This window comes from Artibeus jamaicensis, unplaced genomic scaffold (assembly GCF_021234435.1).
Source record: "Artibeus jamaicensis isolate MK-2021 breed Jamaican fruit bat unplaced genomic scaffold, CSHL_Jam_final contig_465, whole genome shotgun sequence".
In the NCBI taxonomy this organism is placed as follows: Eukaryota; Metazoa; Chordata; class Mammalia; order Chiroptera; family Phyllostomidae; genus Artibeus; species Artibeus jamaicensis.
The window spans coordinates 23,363,630-23,384,283 of record NW_026521843.1 but is presented as its reverse complement, the minus strand read 5'-3'; the positions used below and the strand labels follow the sequence as shown (position 1 = coordinate 23,384,283).

The window sequence follows — 20,654 nt, the reverse complement described above, 5'->3', positions numbered from 1 at the left end:
TCTGAAAAAATAATGGAGAACTTCCCCGTCTGGCAAAGGAAATACATTTCCAGGAAGTCCAAGAGGATCAGGGTCCCCAAAGAAATTGGACCCAAGGAAGCACACACCAAGACACATCATAATTACATTACCCAAGATTAAAGATACAGAGAGAATCTTCAATGCAGCAAGAGAAGAGGAGGCAGTTACCTACAAAGGAGTTCCCATATGACTCTCAGCTGATTTCTCAAAAGAAATCTTGTGCAAGAAGGGGCTGGAAAGAAGTATTCTAAGTCAGAAAAGTCAAAGACCTGCAACCTAGATTACTCTGTCCAGCAAAGCGGTCATTTAGAATGGAAGTGCAGATAAAGGGCAGATTGAGAATAATATGAGAAATGCAGAAACCAAAGAACTTACATGTATGACCCATGGGCATGAACTGGGGGGAGGGGGGAGCAAATGCTGGTGGGAGGGGGCATGCAGGAAGGAGGTGATTAAAGGGGAGAAAGAAAGGACAACTATAATAGCACAATTGATAAAATATACTTTTTTAAAAAAGAAGCAAACCCTGGCTTGGTGTGGCTCAGTGGATTGAGCACAGACTGCGAACCAAAGGGTCACCAGTTCAATTCCCAGTCAGGGCACATGCCTGGGTTGCGGGCCAGGTTCCCAGTAGGGAGCTTTTGAGAGGTAACCACACAGTGATGTTTCTCTCCCTCTCCCTTTCCATCTCTAAAAATAAATAAATAAAATCTTTTTTAAAAATGAATTTTTCTGAAGGTAGAGTTTCTGAACTTAGAAATCAAAATGATTTCTTAAATAAAGGTTTTTATATTAAATCCTTACTTAGAAATTGAGGGTTTTACTTTTCTACTTTCAAGAATTTTTAATTACACTCTGTTCTAGTTATTATTATATTGGACCTCATTTATTGATTGAAAGTCTTGAGTCTGGTATAAAATGTATTTACAAAAGCTTTATAATATAGGCATTCTTTCGTTTAAATATTAGTTGTAAAGCAACTAATACAGGACTTGAGCTTTTGAGTTTCATGAAATCTATGGTTCTCAGTTGCTGAGTTTACAGGACAACTAAGATTTTCCTTTTTGTATATAAAAAACTTTAAAAAATTAACATTTAGGGTGAAAATATTAAAAAATATACTGCATGCTTCTATGTCTTAAAGTGGAGTACATTTCGTTTAATTAGGTCTTTTTATAATGACTCAGAGTTGGCGGTTGTGAACTTAGTACACCTGCACGACAACCTGCAGTTGGAGTTAGGGTGTTAGGCCTCAAAACGAGCTCCAAGAATGGGGTCAGGGAGTTTCTTCTTACGTAGTTTTTCTGCCCCACTTTTTCTCCCAGCTGCCACTTTTGTGCTGTTATTTTTCTGCCTACTTACAGCACATCTTTATCCAACTTTATGAGTTAATAACCCTAAATTCCTGTGGGCATGGACCACCAGGCTTTACAAGTATATACATAAGGTCCAAGTTAGGAGCCCGCAAGGAATGTAAGGCAACTGAATTTCAGTGCATTCACCTTTTGATACCGTTTAGTTAGAGACCTTGTGTTTGGTTCTTCACAGTGTTCTGGTATATAGCTGAGACAAAATTGAATAAGATATTAGCTCTTCCTTCAAGGAACTTCTATACAGTAAGATTTTACCTAAAGAGTATTTTACCTCTAAGCTATTATTTCAGGTTATTTTGTTATAGTCAGTTTCTAGTGTTCTCAGGACCCACTGAGATGTTCTTCTCACTTTCTTCAGTTTCATTATGTAGAAATCAATCATGGTAAAATTTACTCTTAATTCTTTTTAGAGAGAGGGTAAGGGAGGGAGAGAGGGAGAGAAACATCAGTGTGTGATTGCCTCTTTAGCATCCCCCACTGGGGGCCTGGCCTGCAACCCAGGCATGTGCCCAGACTGGGAATTGAACCAACAACCCTTTGGTTCGAAGGCCAGCACTTAATCCACTGATCCACAGCAGCCAGGGCTGAAACCTATTTAGCGTGATATTTCATATATGTATTAGTACCATTTTTTCTGCCATATAGTGAGCACAAATTAAACTTCTGAATGAGCATCTTGTAATGTCTCATGGTTCCCATTATAAATAGAGGTACTTATTATTCCATATTATATAAGCTCTTTAATAAAGCAAAGGCCTTGGAGTCCTGTTAGACTTGAATTTAAATCCTGCACCATTCACTTACTAGGTCTTGGGTCTTGGAAAAATTATACAGGCTCTCCAGTAGTCATTTATAAAATGGAACCAGTATACCCATCTTGCAGAGTTGTTTTGAAAATGATAAATTATATATGTGAAGTACTTACCATGGTTTCCAGCACCTAGTAGGCTCTTAATAAATAGGCCAATGGTCATCATTATTAAGCATGGTAAATTGAACTGTGTCTGTCGTGTACCCTAAAATATCCTATATTAAATACATTAACTAAATGTTAGTTAACTTAGAATTCTAGTCAGTTAGGTGCTGGTAAAGTAAATTTTACTGTTTTTTTGTAAATTTATGATTAAAAGTTTATAAGTCTCTATAGAAAATGATAAATTTTTATAACACTTCAAGTAGGCTGCTCACATCTCAATTTTGAATGTTTTCGTTGTTGTTAACTGGAAACTATACTTAAGGGTTGATTTTTTTCCCTTCTCCATGTCATTTGTTTGCTCCTTCTGGATTTTGAATGAGTCAGTAAATTAACCCCTTAGTTAGCGTTCACAAGTGTGGACCAGAAACATTAAAGTTGTTGCCAACGGTAATCTACTAGGATCTTGGTTCAGATTTTTAAACTCTACAAAGGACTTTGGTTCAGCAGTTTGTTAAGCATGTGGGAGAATTTTTGTTTTGCTTTAAGCTGTATGAAACTCTGACATATATGAAGGGGGCATGTTTATAATTTATCAACCATAAATTAGATTAATTGGTAAATGTATTGTCCCAACATACAGTCACTCAAGGGGAACAGTCAGTACTTTAACTAGAAATTTGAAACCTAGATATTTTTAGATTGCCATTGTAGTCATTCAGTGCCTCAGTACTGACTAATTTCTGTATCATTGTGTAGGTACCATAGCATAAAAAAAATTTTACAGAGAACTACTAAGCAGTTGTAACAGTTTTTAACAGCATATTTTGTAAACTCAGAATACCTTTTAGTTAGACCAACAAGAATCATAAAGAGTAGATTTATTAAAAGCTGAATCCCTGTAAAGACTGCAGACAGCCAATAACTAGATTAGAGGGATTTTCCCCCCTAAATTGCTAACTTTATAACCTTGAGGAAAAGTCTAAATCTGAGCCTCAGATTTCCATGCTCTGACATACCTCATGGCATTATCACAGAGGCTAGCGACACAGAACATGTGACAGCCAGGGCCTATAGCAAGGACTCTGTTAATGTCAGCAATAATTAGGTTTTTATAGACATCAGCATGTAAAACATGCTAATATTAAAATTACAATACCTCAGTGTTATATGCGTGGTTATCATTCAGGTGCTGCCAGCACAGTGACAAGAACATCCACCACAAAGACTATTCTGGGCTTGTGTGGAATGGTGTTGAGTATCAAATTCATGCTTTGCAGCTCTGTTACCAGCAAAGCACCAGCTCTAATTTAAAAAGTAATGCAGAGCCATGATAGCTAATCTGTGATACATTAATACATTTAAAAGAAGTTTAAATGTGTGCACAGACATGAAGGAGTATAATTTGAGGACAGCTCGGTACACTAGCAGTCTTGTTATACAGTTGACTCCATGATTTTTTAAATTGTAGTTTAAAAATATAATTTTAGATGGATTTTTACATACTAAATTTGAATTTTTGCAAATCTAAAGCACCTTTGCAGAAAATCTACATCCCACTTTTTCTGAGAAATAAAAGTATCTAAATAAAATGTTCTCATAAATTGCTTTAGTGGTAAGACAAGTTTTTATGTAGCTTAAAATTTATTGTGTGTGCTGAAAATATCTTTTCTCAGTTTGTGGCTTATCTTTTCACTTTTTCAGTGACATTTTTTTGTAAAATGAAGTTATTAAGCTATTCAACAAATTCATTCACCAAATTGAATGCCACCTGTAGCTTGAGGTACAGCTGTGGAAAAACTACCAGTTAAAGTTTATCAGTATTTTTTGTATGATTTGTCCCTTTTGCATTCTTTCAAGAAACCTCAAGGTCATTTTCATCTACAATCTAAATATTTGATAGTTTTGTTTTTTATATTTAAATCCTTAATCCATTTGGAATAGATTGGTGGGGTGTTGAAAAAAGACTCCAGTTTACTCTTATTTTTAATAAATGGCCTGTTATGTCAGCACCAATTTTTAACAACTTGTCATTTCTCCACCGATCCATAACAGTTCCATTATCATATACTTATTTCATCTACATGTATTATATATTTATTTTCATTTACATTTAGGAAATTTGCTGTATCAGCAAAAATCCCTGAAACCAAGTGGTGTCAGAAGTGTTGTGTTGGTAAGTAAACCATCCAACAGCATGTGGCTCTACTGCTTTGCAAAGCCAATAGGAAAGCGCGAGGAGGCTTATTTTTAAATCTCGGGTAAAACAGTTCTACTCCAGGGCATTCTGCCAGTAATAGTGCCCCACCTCCCAAGTAACAAATGTCTTGACCACTCCGTCTCCATGTAAATTAAACCTAAAATAGTACCTTTCACACAACAGTTGTTTTGCAAATAATTTATTGACTGGATAAATGGGGAAAGTAGGATGAGTTTTTATTACAGCACTTCATTACACTCTGTTTTTCAAGGGCCCTGGTACTGTTCACCACTGTGCTTTGTAACGGCTTATGAGACTGCATGTAGTCAATCAGCATGTGTTTTAATGTCTTTAATATGTGAAGCCTTAGGCTGTGAAGGTTAGAGTTCCCTGCTCACATACCTCTAGCCTAAATTCCTCTCTGACACCATAACAAATAGCTGTTTTATTTGCATATAGCAAAAACAAAAAATAGTTTTCTTCCCTTAAAAAACTGAGACAATTAAATATTATTATTTGTAACCTGTATTGTGATATGTGATTTATGTCATCATGTTGTCACAGCAAAGCATTACTGCCTCTGAACTTTACTTCCAAAAAGGCACTGAGTCACTTGTCCCCAAATGTGCTATGGCCTATCAATTTGTCAACTTCTCCCAAAATCCATTTTGACCCTTCTTTCAAGATCTTGCTGCCCTCAGGCCCTATAACAACAAGCATTAAAGTGATGAGGAAGTTTCATGCTGTTGCCTGAAACAGTATTTCTTTTGCACCCTGCAGTCTAATTAAGAAATTGAACTAGCAGCCAGCTTTTGTTTGTTTATTTGTTTGTTTGTTTTTGGAGTATGCAACTATTATGGTAAGAACTTTGTATTATAAGAGAATCTACTCTACTATACTTTTTTGCCTTGACAGTGAGGAATCCTTACACAGGCCATAAATACCTCTGTGGGGCACTTCAGACTAGCATTGTTCTCTTGGAGTGGGTTGAACCAATGCAGAAATTCATGTTAATTAAGGTAAGCATGAAAGTCAACCTAAGTCATTCTTAGTATAAAAGCTGAATTAAGCCCATTTTTCTGTTACTTTGTAGTTTTTTTCAGTTAAATTTCTAGTTAATTATTCAATGATTTTGGATTATGTGGCAATTTAGTGAAAATCTGCCCAATTGTAAGAAACTTAGTCTGGAAAAAGTTTTGAAAGAGACTAAAGAAATAGTTCAAGGATATGGCATTAGGAGCTAAAAATAGTGTCTGTATATACACATAGTCCGATGTCAGGAATGGGTGCTAAAGGAGCAGTGAAGTGCTTGAGTACATCTCTGCCTGACCTGCTCCACCACAGCAGGGAAACTACGTACAGGCTGGTGTTTGGCCTGTGCGGGGAGTGGGTAACAGTAATGAGAGATCATTCGTTGTGGTGTATGCCTGCATATTAGTTTGCCTAGGCTTTTCCTTGGATGGTTTTTTGTGCCCGAGCTTCTCTAGAATCTTTCAGTAATGAATATTCTTTAAAATATTTAATATTGTTCAGCTGTAACTTAAATTTTGAGGAAAAACTATGTAGTACAGGCTCAGTCAGACCAAAGAAATTCCAAATGAATTTTTTGAAGCTGTTTTTGCTACTTTATCTAGATTAAGTAGGGTTGTTAAGCATTTCACTTTGACCTCACTATAGTTAGGGCCGTATTTCCTGGTATCAGGCACCTGAAAGAGAGAAAACATGGATGAGTACTTTTTAAGCTTCCTATGTCTTCAGAGTCTTTTATTTCTTTTGTTTTTATTACTGACACTCTTTCAAATGTCCCCATGTTTCCCCCCTTTGGCGACCTCCTCCCAGCCCCTGCCCTCCCTCTCTCTCTGGCCATCACCACACTGTTGCCTGTGTCTGTGGGTTAAATGTGTACGTTCTTTGGCTGATCCCTTCCCCTTCTTTCATCCAGACCCCCCTCTCCTCTCTCCTTGGACAGCTGTTCCACTTATGAATGCCTCTGTTTCTGTTTTGTTCATTAGATTCCACATATAAATGAGATCATACAGTATTTGTCTTTCTCTGACTGGCTTATTTCACTCAGCATAATAATCTCCAGGTCCATCCCTACGATCCTAAGATATTAGAATTACGGCACAATTCTATTTGCAGGTCTCCCTCAAGGTGTCTCACTCTTCGCACTTGGCTTGAATTCCCTGAGCTATTGGCCCTTACCTGTCCCTTCGATCTTAACCCAGCTCTCCTTTCTCTGTCTCTAAGACTGTTTGTTTTGTTTCTGTATTTGACATTATTTTGATAAGTGTTTCTGATATTTCTGTACTACAACTCTTATCAGATGTGTTCAAACATTCTTATGCTTTCTATATTCTTTCTCCCTATTAATAACATTTCTGGCAGTTTTTGCTTCAGTGGACATTTTCATCATAAATAAAAGTTACAAATTAAAGACATTCCCAACATACATTTTTGTACTTATTACAAACGAGGCACAGTTGTATTTAACTAGAGAGACAAAAATGGGTAAGATATCATCACTGTCCTCAAGAATCATCACCAGTAGCAGCTGTATTTACACAGGAGCCCCTTTCTGTCAATGACTTACACACGTTGCTTAGTTATGACTGGAAGCTAAGGTAGAAGTATTCAAAATCTGTTGGTTTTCTTATTTGCTGACAAAAAAATGAAGCAGAAGCATTGTTTTCTTTCTGCTTTACTGCTCTTACCACATTTCAAAGCAAATTACTTAAAATGTTTTACCTTAATAAAAATGTGACAGATTTTATTTAAAGCAAATCCCCAGGTGATGGGAAAGGTCCTGGAGAGAGTCTGGGGAGTGTGGCTGGTGCATCTGTCCCCGTGCGGGGTGGAGGCCTCCCGTGGTCACAGGGCAGGGAGGGCGTGGGGACACTGGGGGCGCGTAGAGCTTTGTAATCCCCCCTGCAAGGACCACATTATGTCTTCTAACACTTCAGGGCCGGCAGTTGCGGGAGTCCCTTTTTACCTGTTTATTTCTCTAGAATTTATTCTTTAGCATTTATGAGTTGCCAGATTAAAAAATAAGTCGGATTCAGTTGCTTTGTTAAATACTAGCAATAGCCCTTTTGGAAATACAATGAAAAGACAGCCCACTTTTAAGAACAACAAAAATATAAAATACATTAAGTGTGGACTTAATAAAATATGTGTAAGACCAGTATCTTTCAAAAAAGTTTTTTATTGTCAAGAACATTGCTAGTGCACCTTGGAACTCCCTGTGGCACCCCTGTGAGTTGGCTTCCCTATTTTTTATTTTTATTATATAAGCATGTACCCCTAAATATTAGAATTAATTTTACCTGATTTTCTAAACAGTATATAACAGTATATAAGTGGAATCATAAAATATGTATTTATTTGTGCCTGGCTTTTGTGCACCATGATAGTTGTGTAGTTGTTGCATATAGCTATAATTTGTCCATTTTCATTGCTCTATAATTCTTCATTGTGTGAGTATACCATAATTTTATCCATTCTGCTACTGACAGACATTTGGGTTACTTTCAGCTGTGTGGTATTCCTAGTAGTACTGCTGTGGCATTTTTGTGTGTCTCCTATGCATGTGTGTACTTGCGTTCTCTGGAACATGTAACTAGGAGTGTTACTGCAGGGGCTTAAGGCATACAGAACACTAATAAGTAATATAACTGATCAAGGTGGTCAATTCCAGTTTACACTCCCACCATCTGAGCATTCGTTTGCTCCTCTGAGTAACGCTCATTACTGCTGTTTTACATTTAGTGATTCTGGTGGGTATGTATAGTCTCTCATAGTTTTGTTCCCTGCTTGCTAATGGAGTTACTGTTTTCCAGACTTTAAAAATATGAACCTATTTAGTCTCTATATAGCAACATAAAAATAATTTTAAAGTTGTGTAAAATTAGAATGGCTGCATTGTGACTAAGGTAATTTGATAAATATATAATCACTTGAAACATGAGGCTCAGTTTCTCTTATTTCTGCCTTTTCCTGTCCACACTTGTAAGAGGAGTCTCTTGCTGACTGGCATTTCACTTCTCCTGCCTGTGTCATTCAGTTGGCGAGGGGGCAGAGGAGCGTACGGAAACAGCCCGGACCGGGAGGCGAGACTCTGCCACAGAGGGCTGGCGGCCCCTGAGCTGGTCGCTCAGTTCTGGGTCTCAGTTGTTAACTCTGAAAAAGGGGGTTGGACAAGTGATTTGTAAGCCCTTCCAGCCCTACTATTCTAAAATTAAGTAATTTTTAACTTAAAATATTTACAGTGCCAAAACTAAAATCTTTATGAAGAGACTTAATAATTTGGATTTTTCTGCATACCCCAAGTTTCTGGGACAAGAAGCAATATTTATGGCAGAGAATGTTACATGTTTCATAAATTAAAAAATTTTAGTACTGTTATTGTGAGATTATTTGGCTTTTGTTTTTCTTGTTTAACATATTTTTGTTTCTTTATCTAGCACATAGATTTTCCTATACCGTGTCCACTTAGAATGTTTGAAATGCTGGTCGTCCCCGAGCAGGAGTACCCGCTAGTTTGTGTCGGAGTCAGCAGAGGCCGGGACTTCAACCAGGTGGTGCGGTTCGAAACAGTCAATCCAAACTCTACCTCTTCCTGGTTTACAGAGTCAGGTGGGTGATTGGTACTGAATTGTTCGGGCTGGTCCACATACTGGTCTTATAAGAAATGTAATTTATCTCTTATTAGGCAAAATAAATGTGTGTATGTATATATAAAGATTATATATATAATCTTTTTCAGTAACGCATAAAAATCCAATCTTCAATGACTTATTAAACTAGAAAAAGGAAGATAACTTGCTTTAAGACAGTCATTTGTTTGACACTTTTAGATGGTTCTTAATCTTGAAGATGCATCAGAATAAACGGGGGGCTTGTTGAAACACATTGTCAGGCCCTGGTGGGGTGGTTCAGTTGGTTGAAGCACTGTCCTATACTCCAAAAGGTTGTGGGTTCGATCCCAGGTCAGGGCACATACCTAGGCTGCAGGTTCAATCCCCTGTCGGGGCTTGTGCAGGAGGCAACTGATCAGTGTTTCTCACATCAATGTTTCTCTGTCTCTCCCTCCCGCCTCCCCTCCCCCCACTACCTTTCTAAAATCAGTAAACACACCTTCCAGTGAGAGTTTAGAAAAACACACCTCTTGCTGGACTCCACGCCCAGAGATTTTCATTCAATAGCTCTGGAGTAGAGCCTGAGAATTTTCGTTTTTATAAGTTCCCAAGTGATGCCAATGATGTTAATATAAGGACTACAGTTTGAGAACCACACATGCACAAACCTCAGACTAGTAGAAAAGCTGACTTAAATAAAAGGAAAATTTTATTAAATATAGTTTTTTTATTCTACACTTATAGTGGATACACCGGTGCTATCCAGAACTTTAATTAATTATTCTAATGATTTGTAATTAGGATACAAATTATCAGTAAGGCACCACTTGTGAAGTATTTTACAGGTCTTGAAAATAATGCTTTAACATAATTTCCTTAAAAATTGATTTACATTGCCCAGTTGTATAGTAGATCCTTTCTTCGTAGCTAGTATCTTAGAAAATATTTCTAGTTGATGAGCTTTTTGAAAAAATTTGCTTATAGTTTGAATCCTTCAATTGTGTTGTTGCAGTCAGTACACCATGGCAAAACTTGAGTTTTATAGTAAACAAATCTGATTAAACTTACACTTAAAAAAAAAATGACCCTAAAGGTCCTCTTATCTGTATTTTACAAGGACTGTACTGTGATTGTTAGGAAGCTTCTTTTGCTTTTATCCCCCCCCTTTAATAATGACATAGTACCATGTTTTACTGAAAATAGACAATGGCCATTTTAGACGGCAATTTTTAAAGGTCTGACAAAGGCCCTCTGTCAGAGTCTTTGGCTATTGGGGAAACATTCAGGAACTAATATACCAAAGCATCGATTAGTTTAGGAGTTTGATGGAAGCCTGGAAGAGTGTTCATAAAAAAAAATTAAGAGACTGGGGTTTTTGGCACTGAAGAAAAATGATCACTCACATTCAAAAGCCTGGAGACCATTAGATGGCTTTCTGAAGCCAGGATTGTGGGAGAGCTTCCCTTTCAGACACACTGCTGTCCTGAACATGGCGGCCTCGGCTCCTCCCAGACCTGTGTACTGTGTTCTCCCTTAAACACCCATCCTCCCTCTCTAACCTCTTTCTTCCTATTCCACAGGGAGGGGGAGTTGGTCGATTAATATTATATTATTGACCAATATTTTTTAAAGATTTTTTAAGAGATTGGAATCTCTCTGGTGGTTCCAGTATTTGAAAACTAATTGTTATAAGCAATTGATAAAACCTCATTTTTCTGGGTTTTCTATCTAGTAAGGCTAGCCTGGCTTCTTAAACTGAGGAGGGCTGCTGGATAGACAAGTTCAGATTCCTAATTTTCACCAAATGTGTAAGCTGCAGATGCGGTTGGCCTGATTTGCAGGAGGCCTATTCCATATGCTTTCAACCCTGGTTAGCCTCCGCAGTACTGGGTCTTCGTACATGTGAAAGTTGAAGTACAGCAGCCCTTCGGTGTCCGAGGATTCTAAATTCTGTTGGAAGCAGAAGAAAAACAAGGTAGATTTTAGATCAGACCCGCTCTCCAAGAAATCCAAGACCAAAAAGAACGGCCTGTAGTACAGCAGTTTCAGTTCTGATGTTCATACAAAGCTTGGGGTGTCCTGCTTTTCACTTGATGGAAAATCAGATCATTGGAACATTTTTAGTTTGTATGACTTTACTAAATCATTATAAAAATAAAAATACATGTCTCTTTGCATTTTCATAGTACTTTATTATTTTAAAAATACTTAAGGTTTTTAATATTTTAGTTTTTTCAAATGCATTTGTACTCAGGGTAATTTGTTCAGTTCACTGATTCATTCAGTAAATACTTACTGCATGTGCTAGGCACTGCCATAGAATGATAGCTTGGCCTCCTGAGCTTAAAATCAAAAATTAGTTATAACAATAATATAGATTAGACTCTTAATTTTACATATGAATAAAAATAATTACATTACCAAAAGTAATGACTATAGTTAATACTCCACTGAGCACTCACACAGATTTTAGCTCTTGCATCAGAGTTTGAGCACAAACAGCCTGGCTCAGCCACTACATATGTGTAGCTAAAAATATAAATTCATTTCAAATTCAGTGCTGTTCAGAATTCTTTTTTTTTTTTGTAATGTCCTATGTTCTAATAATTACCCTTTTCTGTAAGTTCATTGAGTTTGTTTGTGTTCAGATACACCACAGACGAGTGTAACTCATGTCACCCAACTGGAGAGAGACACCATTCTTGTCTGCTTGGACTGTAAGTTTTTATTTACATACATCTTACTTTAATAAGATTTCTCATATCATAGTTTCTGAGTGACTTTTTTCTCTCTCTAGGTTGTATAAAAATAGTAAATCTCCATGGAAGATTAAAATCTAGCAGAAAATTATCATCAGAACTCACTTTTGATTTCCAGATCGAATCAATAGGCAAGTCAAAGTTTTATATTTCTTGTTTGATTGCATTATTAGCCACTTAAAATAATTTATCTGATAATTTTCCAAAATTATAAAAATATATTACTAAAGATTCATTTTTTTAAATATAGGATAAAATGGATATGAGGTCAATATCAGTCTTCACTTTTACACATTCTCTAAAATAATTTAATAACTGTGATATAATCTAAATAATGTTATCTTTACAGATTTTTTACTTTAAAAAATACTTTCTATAACATAGTTATGAAGTTCCATTTCCTCTAAATTCCTGCAGCTTTCCTCCAAGCACTTTAAAATTTAGTGCTTAGAGTACTCTTGTATTTTTGGCTTTTGTCTGATGATCAGAGAATTTAAAGTAGTATATGGAATTACCATCCTACCATTCCTACATTTTGTTTGACAGGTGTTTCCTGAAAGGGAATTTCTTACAAAATTAGTACTCTAAAGTGATTACGTTCAGGAGAACCAAGGTAAAATGGTCATACAGGAGCTAGTGCTCGGGAAAACGAATGACAGTGCTTAACTAAACATGGTATTTGCTTGTAGGTGTGTTGGCAGATGGTAGGGCCAAGTACAGGTACTTCACTTGTCTCTTCCTGGTGCTGTTTTTACTCCTCCAACTAGAACCTCTCTGCCAGCAAGCACACGCTGGTGGTAATAAGAAATCAGTTTTGGGGGATATCTGCTCAAGATGTTAAAATAAGTAATCCATACTTAAAAGCACATGGCCAGGATTCAAAACAGGGTAAATATTTTTTAATCAAATTTCTATAACAAATGTTTTCAGTGAAATTTTTGCCAAAAAGATGAATGAATAAGTTCTCTATAATACTTTGTTTATTTCAAAGGTAAAGATGCCATGTAAGTATGGAGTGGCTGACGTTGGTTATTAGTTGAAATATTGCTATATAAGACAGAGAGAGGGATGAAATGATGCTTATCAGTTGAATTTTTGTACTATTGGCAGTAACTGAGCTGTTCTTGCCTGCTAGTTTGCCTACAGGACAGTGTGCTGGCTTTCTGGAAACATGGAATGCAAGGTAGAAGTTTTAGATCTAATGAGGTAAGTCATCTTTAAAATTGCACCCATTAAATGGTCATGAAACATTATCAAACAGTTTTATTTAACTTTAGGAAATTTCTAATGACCATATTTTTTGGACTATAAGGTGCCCCCTGCCTCCCCAACTTGAGAGGAGTAATGGTTGTTAATGCTGCTGTTGAGTTCTGTTTATATTTGCATTGGTGAAATATTATGTTATTTATGCTATTAAGTATTTTACCACATTTTTTGCTTCAGATTTTATTTTCCTGTTTTCATCCTCTAAAACCTAGGTGCATCTTATGGCCCAAAAATACGGTAGTACAAGGAATACTTGATTTGCTAACTTTATTATTATTTACAGCATTAGTCTAGTAATAAAATGAATAGCACTTACTCCATAGCCACCTCTCTTTTCCCATTCACAGGCAATTTTAGTGCCTGCCTTAACGCGCTTCCAGATAATCATCCTATGTTCACAACAAGAACTTCCTAATATGGCTAAAACTGAGCCGACTCTGATTTCCTCTCAGCTTTCCCGTCATCACCTGGAACAGGAGTGCTGATGCTGGCTCTCTCCTGGAGGCACCTTTCTACTTTGTCCTTCAGTTTTTTGTTTATTGTTTTTTTTTTTAAGATTTTATTTATTTATCCTTAGAGGGGAAATGAAGGAGAGAAGGAGAGAAACATCAATGTATGGTTGCCTCTTGTGCATCCCCTGCTGGGAACTGGCCTGCAGGGAACCTGCCTGCAACCCTTGCATGTGCCCTGACTGGGAATCGAACCGCAATTGTCTGGTTCGCAGGCCCACGCTCAATCCACTGAGCCACACCAGCCAGGGCTGTCCTTCAGTTTTTTAATATTTCAGAAATAATGACCGTTGCTAAAGCAAAGGTTTCTACATCTCTGTTGAAGCCTCCTTGCCTCCAATTTCTGGTACCCTTATTCACTTGACCATAAGAATCTTATTCACTTATAAGATTCTTTGCTTCTTTCCCCTTTTTATTTTTGAATATTTTATTTATTTTTAGAGTGAGGGGAAAAGAAGGAGAAACGGAAAGAAAGATCCATGTGTGAGAGAAACATCGGTTACCTCTCATACACCCCCAGCTGGGGACCTGGCCAGCAACCCAAGCATGTGCTCTGACCAGGAATCGAACCAGTGACCTTCCGGATCATAGGCCAGCACTCAGTCCAGGGAGCCACACAAGCCAGAGCGCCCCTTATTTTAACCTTATTACCTTTTATTAACCTTTAGCTGTATAGTCTGAGTCCTTCCTACCTTAACTGAACTCCAAGTCATGAGACACATTCGATTTAGTTCACCATTTACAGCAGAAACTGCTGGGGTTATAAACATGAACAAGATGTCATACTTAGCCCCTGGAATGTTGTAGGCAGGTAACATCATCAGAAATTCTTCCAGTACCCCCAAGCCTCAAACAAGGAAATAGCCCATTTATGACCTGCATTGCCATTCATTACGCTCGGAGCACATCTTCTAACAAAGTAAACAATCTAGCCTGGTGATTGTGAGCCTGGGTCCCGGAGTCATGACACCTGGGCTCACGTCTCAACTTGCCACGTTGGTAACTATGTGGTCTTGGCATATATCACTTAACTTCCCATTAGTTAAAGTGCCTGTATTTTTTCATTCGTGAATTGAGGATAACAAAATAGTACTGACTTCATAGGTTTGTTAAGATTAAATGGAAGGTGTACACCTGAAATTAATATAAAATAATAGCAAATGTCAATTGTGGTTGAACTTTTTATTTAAAAAATAAGATTAAATGAAGCATATACTGTACTTGGCACACTGCCCGGCCTATGTAAGTAGTCAAGAAAGGTTGCTGCTAATGTACATCTAGAAGTAATTCCCACAAGGTCACTTCTCAGGAAGATACTTACAAATTACCTCAGGGAATGGAGCAGGGAGGTAAGAAGAGTCAACAGCTAATAAACACTGGGAAGAGAAAGAAAGGCTTCAGAGGGCGGGATACAGAGAGTGGTTTTAAAAAGAAGAAAAGAGCTTGTCCCCCAAAATCACCCAGTGGGCTTTTTTCAGATTACACCGGCAGCCGTTATTGAATACAGTCCCCAGTAGGCAGACCCCCGCGTACCTTGAGATGGGCATGATCAGCACTATTGCGGAAGTAACTGTGTTATATTCCATATCCTGCAGGTGTGCTGGGATACAAAGAAGGTTAAGAATCACTGGTGTTTCCACAAAAACTAATTGTAGCGGTACTGATGGAATAAATTTAATTTCAAAATCAAATTGTTTCTTCAGCCTACCAAATTTGGGGGAGAATTTGAAATTGTTTTCATTCAGTAACCAGTAAATAGTGAATTTCTCTTTCTCCTTTAGACTTATTCTTAACTTCCCAGCTGGTGACAGTGAGGCTGTATTCCATGAGAAATGTTATTTCAGGAGACTGGGGAAGCGGTGGGAAAGCATCATCTGTGGAGCACTGACGTAGCTAGGCATTATACCCACAGTGCTTAGTAAGAACATCGCAAGATACTGCTGCGGAGCAGATGTTCTCAGTCCCGTTCTGCAGAAGGCAAACTGTTTGCAACAAACTACATACCTTGTGCATTGTCACAGCTTGCTGTATGTAGCCTTTCAAGGAAAAGGACCAGATCCAAGTGGCTTGCTATTAACATAACTGAAAAAAGGTTTCCGATAAATAAAACAGACGGAGTGCTTTGCTTTTAAATTATTCCCTTGACTTTTATAATTTAATAAGTAAATGATTTTCTTACTCTCATATTTTATGATTAATTGAAAGTTAGTCACATTTTTTCTAAACTAACAAATTGATACACCAATATATTGAGGTAACAAATTCACAGTCGTGCAGGTGTATATCTCCATTATAGGAATTATGTCTTTTCCATAGCACTATAAATTAAATGCCCATATAAAATTTTGTCTTTTTCAGAAATTAAATTTATATTTTAATTGAACAGGTAACGCAAGAAATTTCAGATAGCACAAGAATTTTCAGACTGCTTGGATCTGACAGGTATGAAGGGGTTTGTATTAAATACACAGTACTAAACAGTGTTTTATAAATCCAATGTGAAACTAGTTTCTTCTTCAAGAATATTGAAATTTCTACAGTAATATATTCAGCATTATATTTTTCACACAGTTAGAATTCACAAGGTTTTAAAGCCTTTGAGAATGTTCCTGATCTTCCAAGAAACAGGAATGTATGAATCTGTCAATAGTTTTGTATTAAACACACTATCCAGACAGTTTTCAGCATGAGAAAGAAGAAATACCATTTGGCAACAAGCAGAAACTTTTTATTTCAGTGCTAGATAGGATTTCGGGATTCTATTCTGATTTACTTTCTGACTTTTGAACTACAAATTGTTTTTATAAATTTTAGTAAAATAGTAAGTTCCTCCAAGTTATCCTAAGACAGGTGGGAAGTGGATGATAGCAAAACTAACTTTCCCAAGCTAAACCTGGCTCTTTAATCTCAGTGATTCACAAGTGAGTTCTGTCCACAAATCAAATAAGCAGCATTTATAGAGGCATATAAGGAAGAAGCAGTGGAAAATGGAAGCAAACATTAGTTTTCAAGAATAACTTTATTTTGTTACCTGTTTGTTTGTTTGTTTATTACTTTTAGGGTCGTGGTTTTGGAAAGTAGGCCAACTGATAACCCCACAGCACATAGCAATTTATACATCCTGGCGGGTCATGAAAACAGTTACTGAGGAATGGTGCACTTTGACAGTTAACTATAGAGTGAACGAACACTACCGCTGCCACGCGAATGGATGCCCGAAGCTGCAGTCACCTGCCTTCACTTACCTGTAATTTATTGTGGCATGAGGCGAGATGGGGAAATTTTTGTTTTAAGTGGTATGGACATATTTAGCATATTGAACCACACAAGTGCTTAATTCATTTGAAGTTATGTAATCTTTGTACATATAGGCAGTATTTTTCTGTGAAACTTCATATTGCTGAAGACATACACTAAGAATTTATGTAGATAATGTACTTTTACGGGATGTACAAGTAAGTGTCTTATCTGTAAATGTTGTAAATGTTGATGAAATGCAAATGGGGGTTAATATTTTAAGAATTCTTTAGTATACTTTTGGGTGTGACTATTACAAAATGGGATGCTGGCAATGAAACAGGACATTGAACACTATTGTATTTTTATTATATGTAATTTAGTAATATGGATACAAATCTTGTAACTTTTAAAATTATAAAGGAGGCTGTAATCATTTTATAATCTTGTTTTTAATTTTAATGCAAGTACACTGGTTTATATTTGCACAAAATATTGATATGTGATGTATTAAGTCACAAAAGTGAGCGGTGACACTGTCAACATGCATTTGGCTCCACGGCATCTTTTTAAATGTATTTGGATTGTTTTCTATGTGAAACAAACAGATAACCACCTGTTGTAGTAACTGGTCTTTTTATATTTAAGCAGAATCCTATAAGATTGCTTGTCTGTGCTTAAAAACAATACCTTTGGAAAAATGTCAAGTCACAGAATAGCGGTACCATGGTGTGACACTGCAGTTGTGTCTGAATGACAACGTGCACAACGAGTGAATTAGCATCATTACAGTCCACACTAAACATTTCATATAATCACATTGAAGAACTGTAACATTCCATAGAGTGAAATGGTTCAGATTTCTAGTGGAATTCTTAGTTTTGTTGGCCTTATTTTATGATGATTTTCATATTTTTTTATTTAGAGTATTAACATATGGCCAAAATAATTTAGTTACTACCTCATATAAACAATATAATGGTTACTATACATCACAGGAACTCAGTTCTGGTTAAAGTCATTTTTGATTGCTTTTTTCCAATGGAATCTGTACATACCAAGTTTTAGCAAAGTGCACACTTTTGGCTCTTTTTCGGTATATGGTCTTTATGTTTTAATGTGAGTATATACACTAAGAACAAGCTAAATTGTGATTTATGGTCTTCATTTGTTTTCATTGATAATATTTTTAAATATGTTCCTGATTGTACATAGTGTAAAATAAACATGTTTTTTAACATGCTGTTGTATAGTAGCTTGTTACCTGGCCTAATCTATATATAGCAAAACTAAAATACATTGAGAAAAAATTATAATTATATTCTGCATTAAATCCTTCAGTATTCATTCTGGTTCCTCAAATTATCTTTTAATCTAAATTTCATAAGTAATATTTTGACATAAGAGAAAAAAGTTTATTTGTAGAATCTTAAGCTTCCTGATTAGGAAAATCAATTAAACTTTCATAGTCTTTTAGTTAGAATAGGTGTTGTTAAATGATATTCCCAGCCCAATCGTACTCGCCACCTGTTTTTGTAAATAAAGCTTTTATTAGAACATACTAGGTATACATTTACATGTTGTCTGTGGCTGTTTTGGCACTACAATGGAAAAGCTGAGTGGTCCCCCCCCCAAAAAAAAAAAAACTGACCCACAGACCCTAAAATATTTATCATCTGACCTGTTACAGAAAAAGTCTGCTGGCTCCTGGATTAGGAAAGGAGAGTGTTGGGGACTACTGTTCTGCAGATGAGGAAAGGGGCAGACGGGTGGGAGGAACTGGTTTGGAGGTCAGGAAGCACCATTTCTACTCTTGCTAACGCCACTACCTGTTGTGACCTTGGATAATTTACTTGACTCTAGAACAGTTTTCTCATCTAGAAATGTAACTTCTAAATCATATAGATGTTAATGATCAGCAGTTGTGTACATTTGTTACTTTTCCCAAATTCCTTATGACCAATCTTAGCATTAATGTCTGCTTTGAAAGCATATTTTTCCAGGATAACATCTCCAGTTTGCTGAAAAACAGACTCAATGGATTTTCAAGAAATCAAGGTTCTGTTCTTGCCATTTATTGACAAGGTTGTTGATCCTTTTACTGGGCAATTGTTTTTCCAAGTTTCTAAGTCCTGTAAATTATAGAAAGGGTCACATCTCAACAAAATTTAACCGTGACATTTAACTGTTCAAGCCCTTACAAATATTTCCAGGAAATAAAGTACACAACTGGCTGTATGTTACCTGTGGGCTTTAAAAAGATACAGAACCCTACAATCAGTCTTTGGGGATGAGGCACAAGAACCCGTATTTTTATAAAGTTGTAAAAGTAATTCTGATGTACAGCCCTGTGTGAGAACCACTGTCAACACTAAATTTAAAATAGCGTTTCTGAGTGTGATCCAAGGATCGCATGCCTCCGAAAAACAATTCTTAACGATGGGTAAAAATGCATGTTTGCAGCCTCTACCTAATAACTTTTGACTAAGGATTTTTATTCACTGGAAAGGAAGTCAGTCACTCAGATGTTTGAAACAATCAATTTTATCTTCATTAAAGTTCAATATTTTGATAGCTACTTTCTTAGACCTTGGTGTTGAGAAGAATGAGATCAGTTGTTTCTGGGCCTGTTGGCATCATTCAGCTTGCAGGTATGTTGATGATCTCAGTAGAGACCAAGAAAGAAAGGACAGATACCAGTTTTTCTATTACTAGAAAAAAGATGAAAGTGTGTGCTGAACAAAATAATGGGTATATACACTAAGAGTATTTAAGGGAGCGTAGTAACAATATGTATCAGTACCAGTCCATGTATCTGTGTGCCTGGTACTTAGTCTACATTCTTTACACGGATTCTCCCACCGAAGCCCCAGAAGAGCCCAGAGAAGAAGATATTGTTAATGCCATTTTACAGATGAGGAAACTGAAGCACAGAAAGTTTAAATAACTTGCCTGAGAATATAGCTGGTGAGTGGTAGAGTGAAGGTTTGAACCTAGGCACTTAACTTTTGTACTATGTATTGCTCAGAATACATGCAGTATATGCACTCCCCTCTGAAGTACACCCTAGCACTTTTTTATCCTGAAATTTATTTTCTCCAAGAGGGAATTGGACTTTAAATTCTGATTTTCACTGTCTGCAACAAGAGAAATTCTTACCTTAATTCTTTTTTTTTTTTTTTTGCTTTCCTAAAAAGCATTTTCTCGTTCAAAGCATTTTGTTAAGAAAATAAAAGGATTTGCATAAGATTAGCTTTACAGTTTATTGAGTCCGGCCCTGCCTAGTGTAGCTCAGTGGATTGAGCACCAGCCTGCAAACCAAAGAATTGCCAGGTGAGTTCCCAGTCAGGGCACATGCCTGGATTGCGGGCCAGGTCCCCAAAAGAGGGTGTGTTAGAGGCAACCAAACATTGATGTTTCCCTTTCTTCCCCTCTGTCAAAAATGTCTTTTCTTTAAAAAAAAAAAAAATGTATAGGTCTAGGTAAAACTCATTACAAAGACTTTTTTTTTTACTTTTGTGAGGTAATTATTTAACCAACATTTACTAATAATCATTTACAGTGCAGAAAAGATGGAAAACCTATCATTCCCAGTATATCATTCCCAGTATTCAAATGACATGTTTGGATAAATAGGTGCAAAAGGTTGTACCTGATTCTGTTTGGGGAAAAGGAAAACCTCTATAGAGAAAGTTAAATACAAACCAGGCCGTTAATAAACGAAAGGAGTATATCAAGT

General features: G+C 36.6%; 1 protein-coding gene across 3 annotated transcripts in view; it reads left to right on the top strand.

Annotated features, from left to right (window-relative positions):
• Window positions 1–18,170, top strand: part of MAP4K3 (mitogen-activated protein kinase kinase kinase kinase 3) — a 122,188-nt gene extending 104,018 nt beyond the window's left edge. For all 3 annotated transcript variants that reach the window (XM_037136945.2, XM_037136870.2, XM_037136723.2), the window contains 8 exons: window positions 4,425–4,483; window positions 5,423–5,526; window positions 8,971–9,142; window positions 11,793–11,861; window positions 11,942–12,034; window positions 13,039–13,109; window positions 16,065–16,120; window positions 16,739–18,170. In XM_037136945.2, the coding sequence (XP_036992840.1) occupies window positions 4,425–4,483; window positions 5,423–5,526; window positions 8,971–9,142; window positions 11,793–11,861; window positions 11,942–12,034; window positions 13,039–13,109; window positions 16,065–16,120; window positions 16,739–16,826 (712 nt within the window). In that variant the 3' untranslated portion in view covers window positions 16,827–18,170. The remainder of the gene's footprint in view (window positions 1–4,424; window positions 4,484–5,422; window positions 5,527–8,970; window positions 9,143–11,792; window positions 11,862–11,941; window positions 12,035–13,038; window positions 13,110–16,064; window positions 16,121–16,738) is intronic.
• The last annotated feature ends 2,484 nt before the right edge of the window (window positions 18,171–20,654 follow it).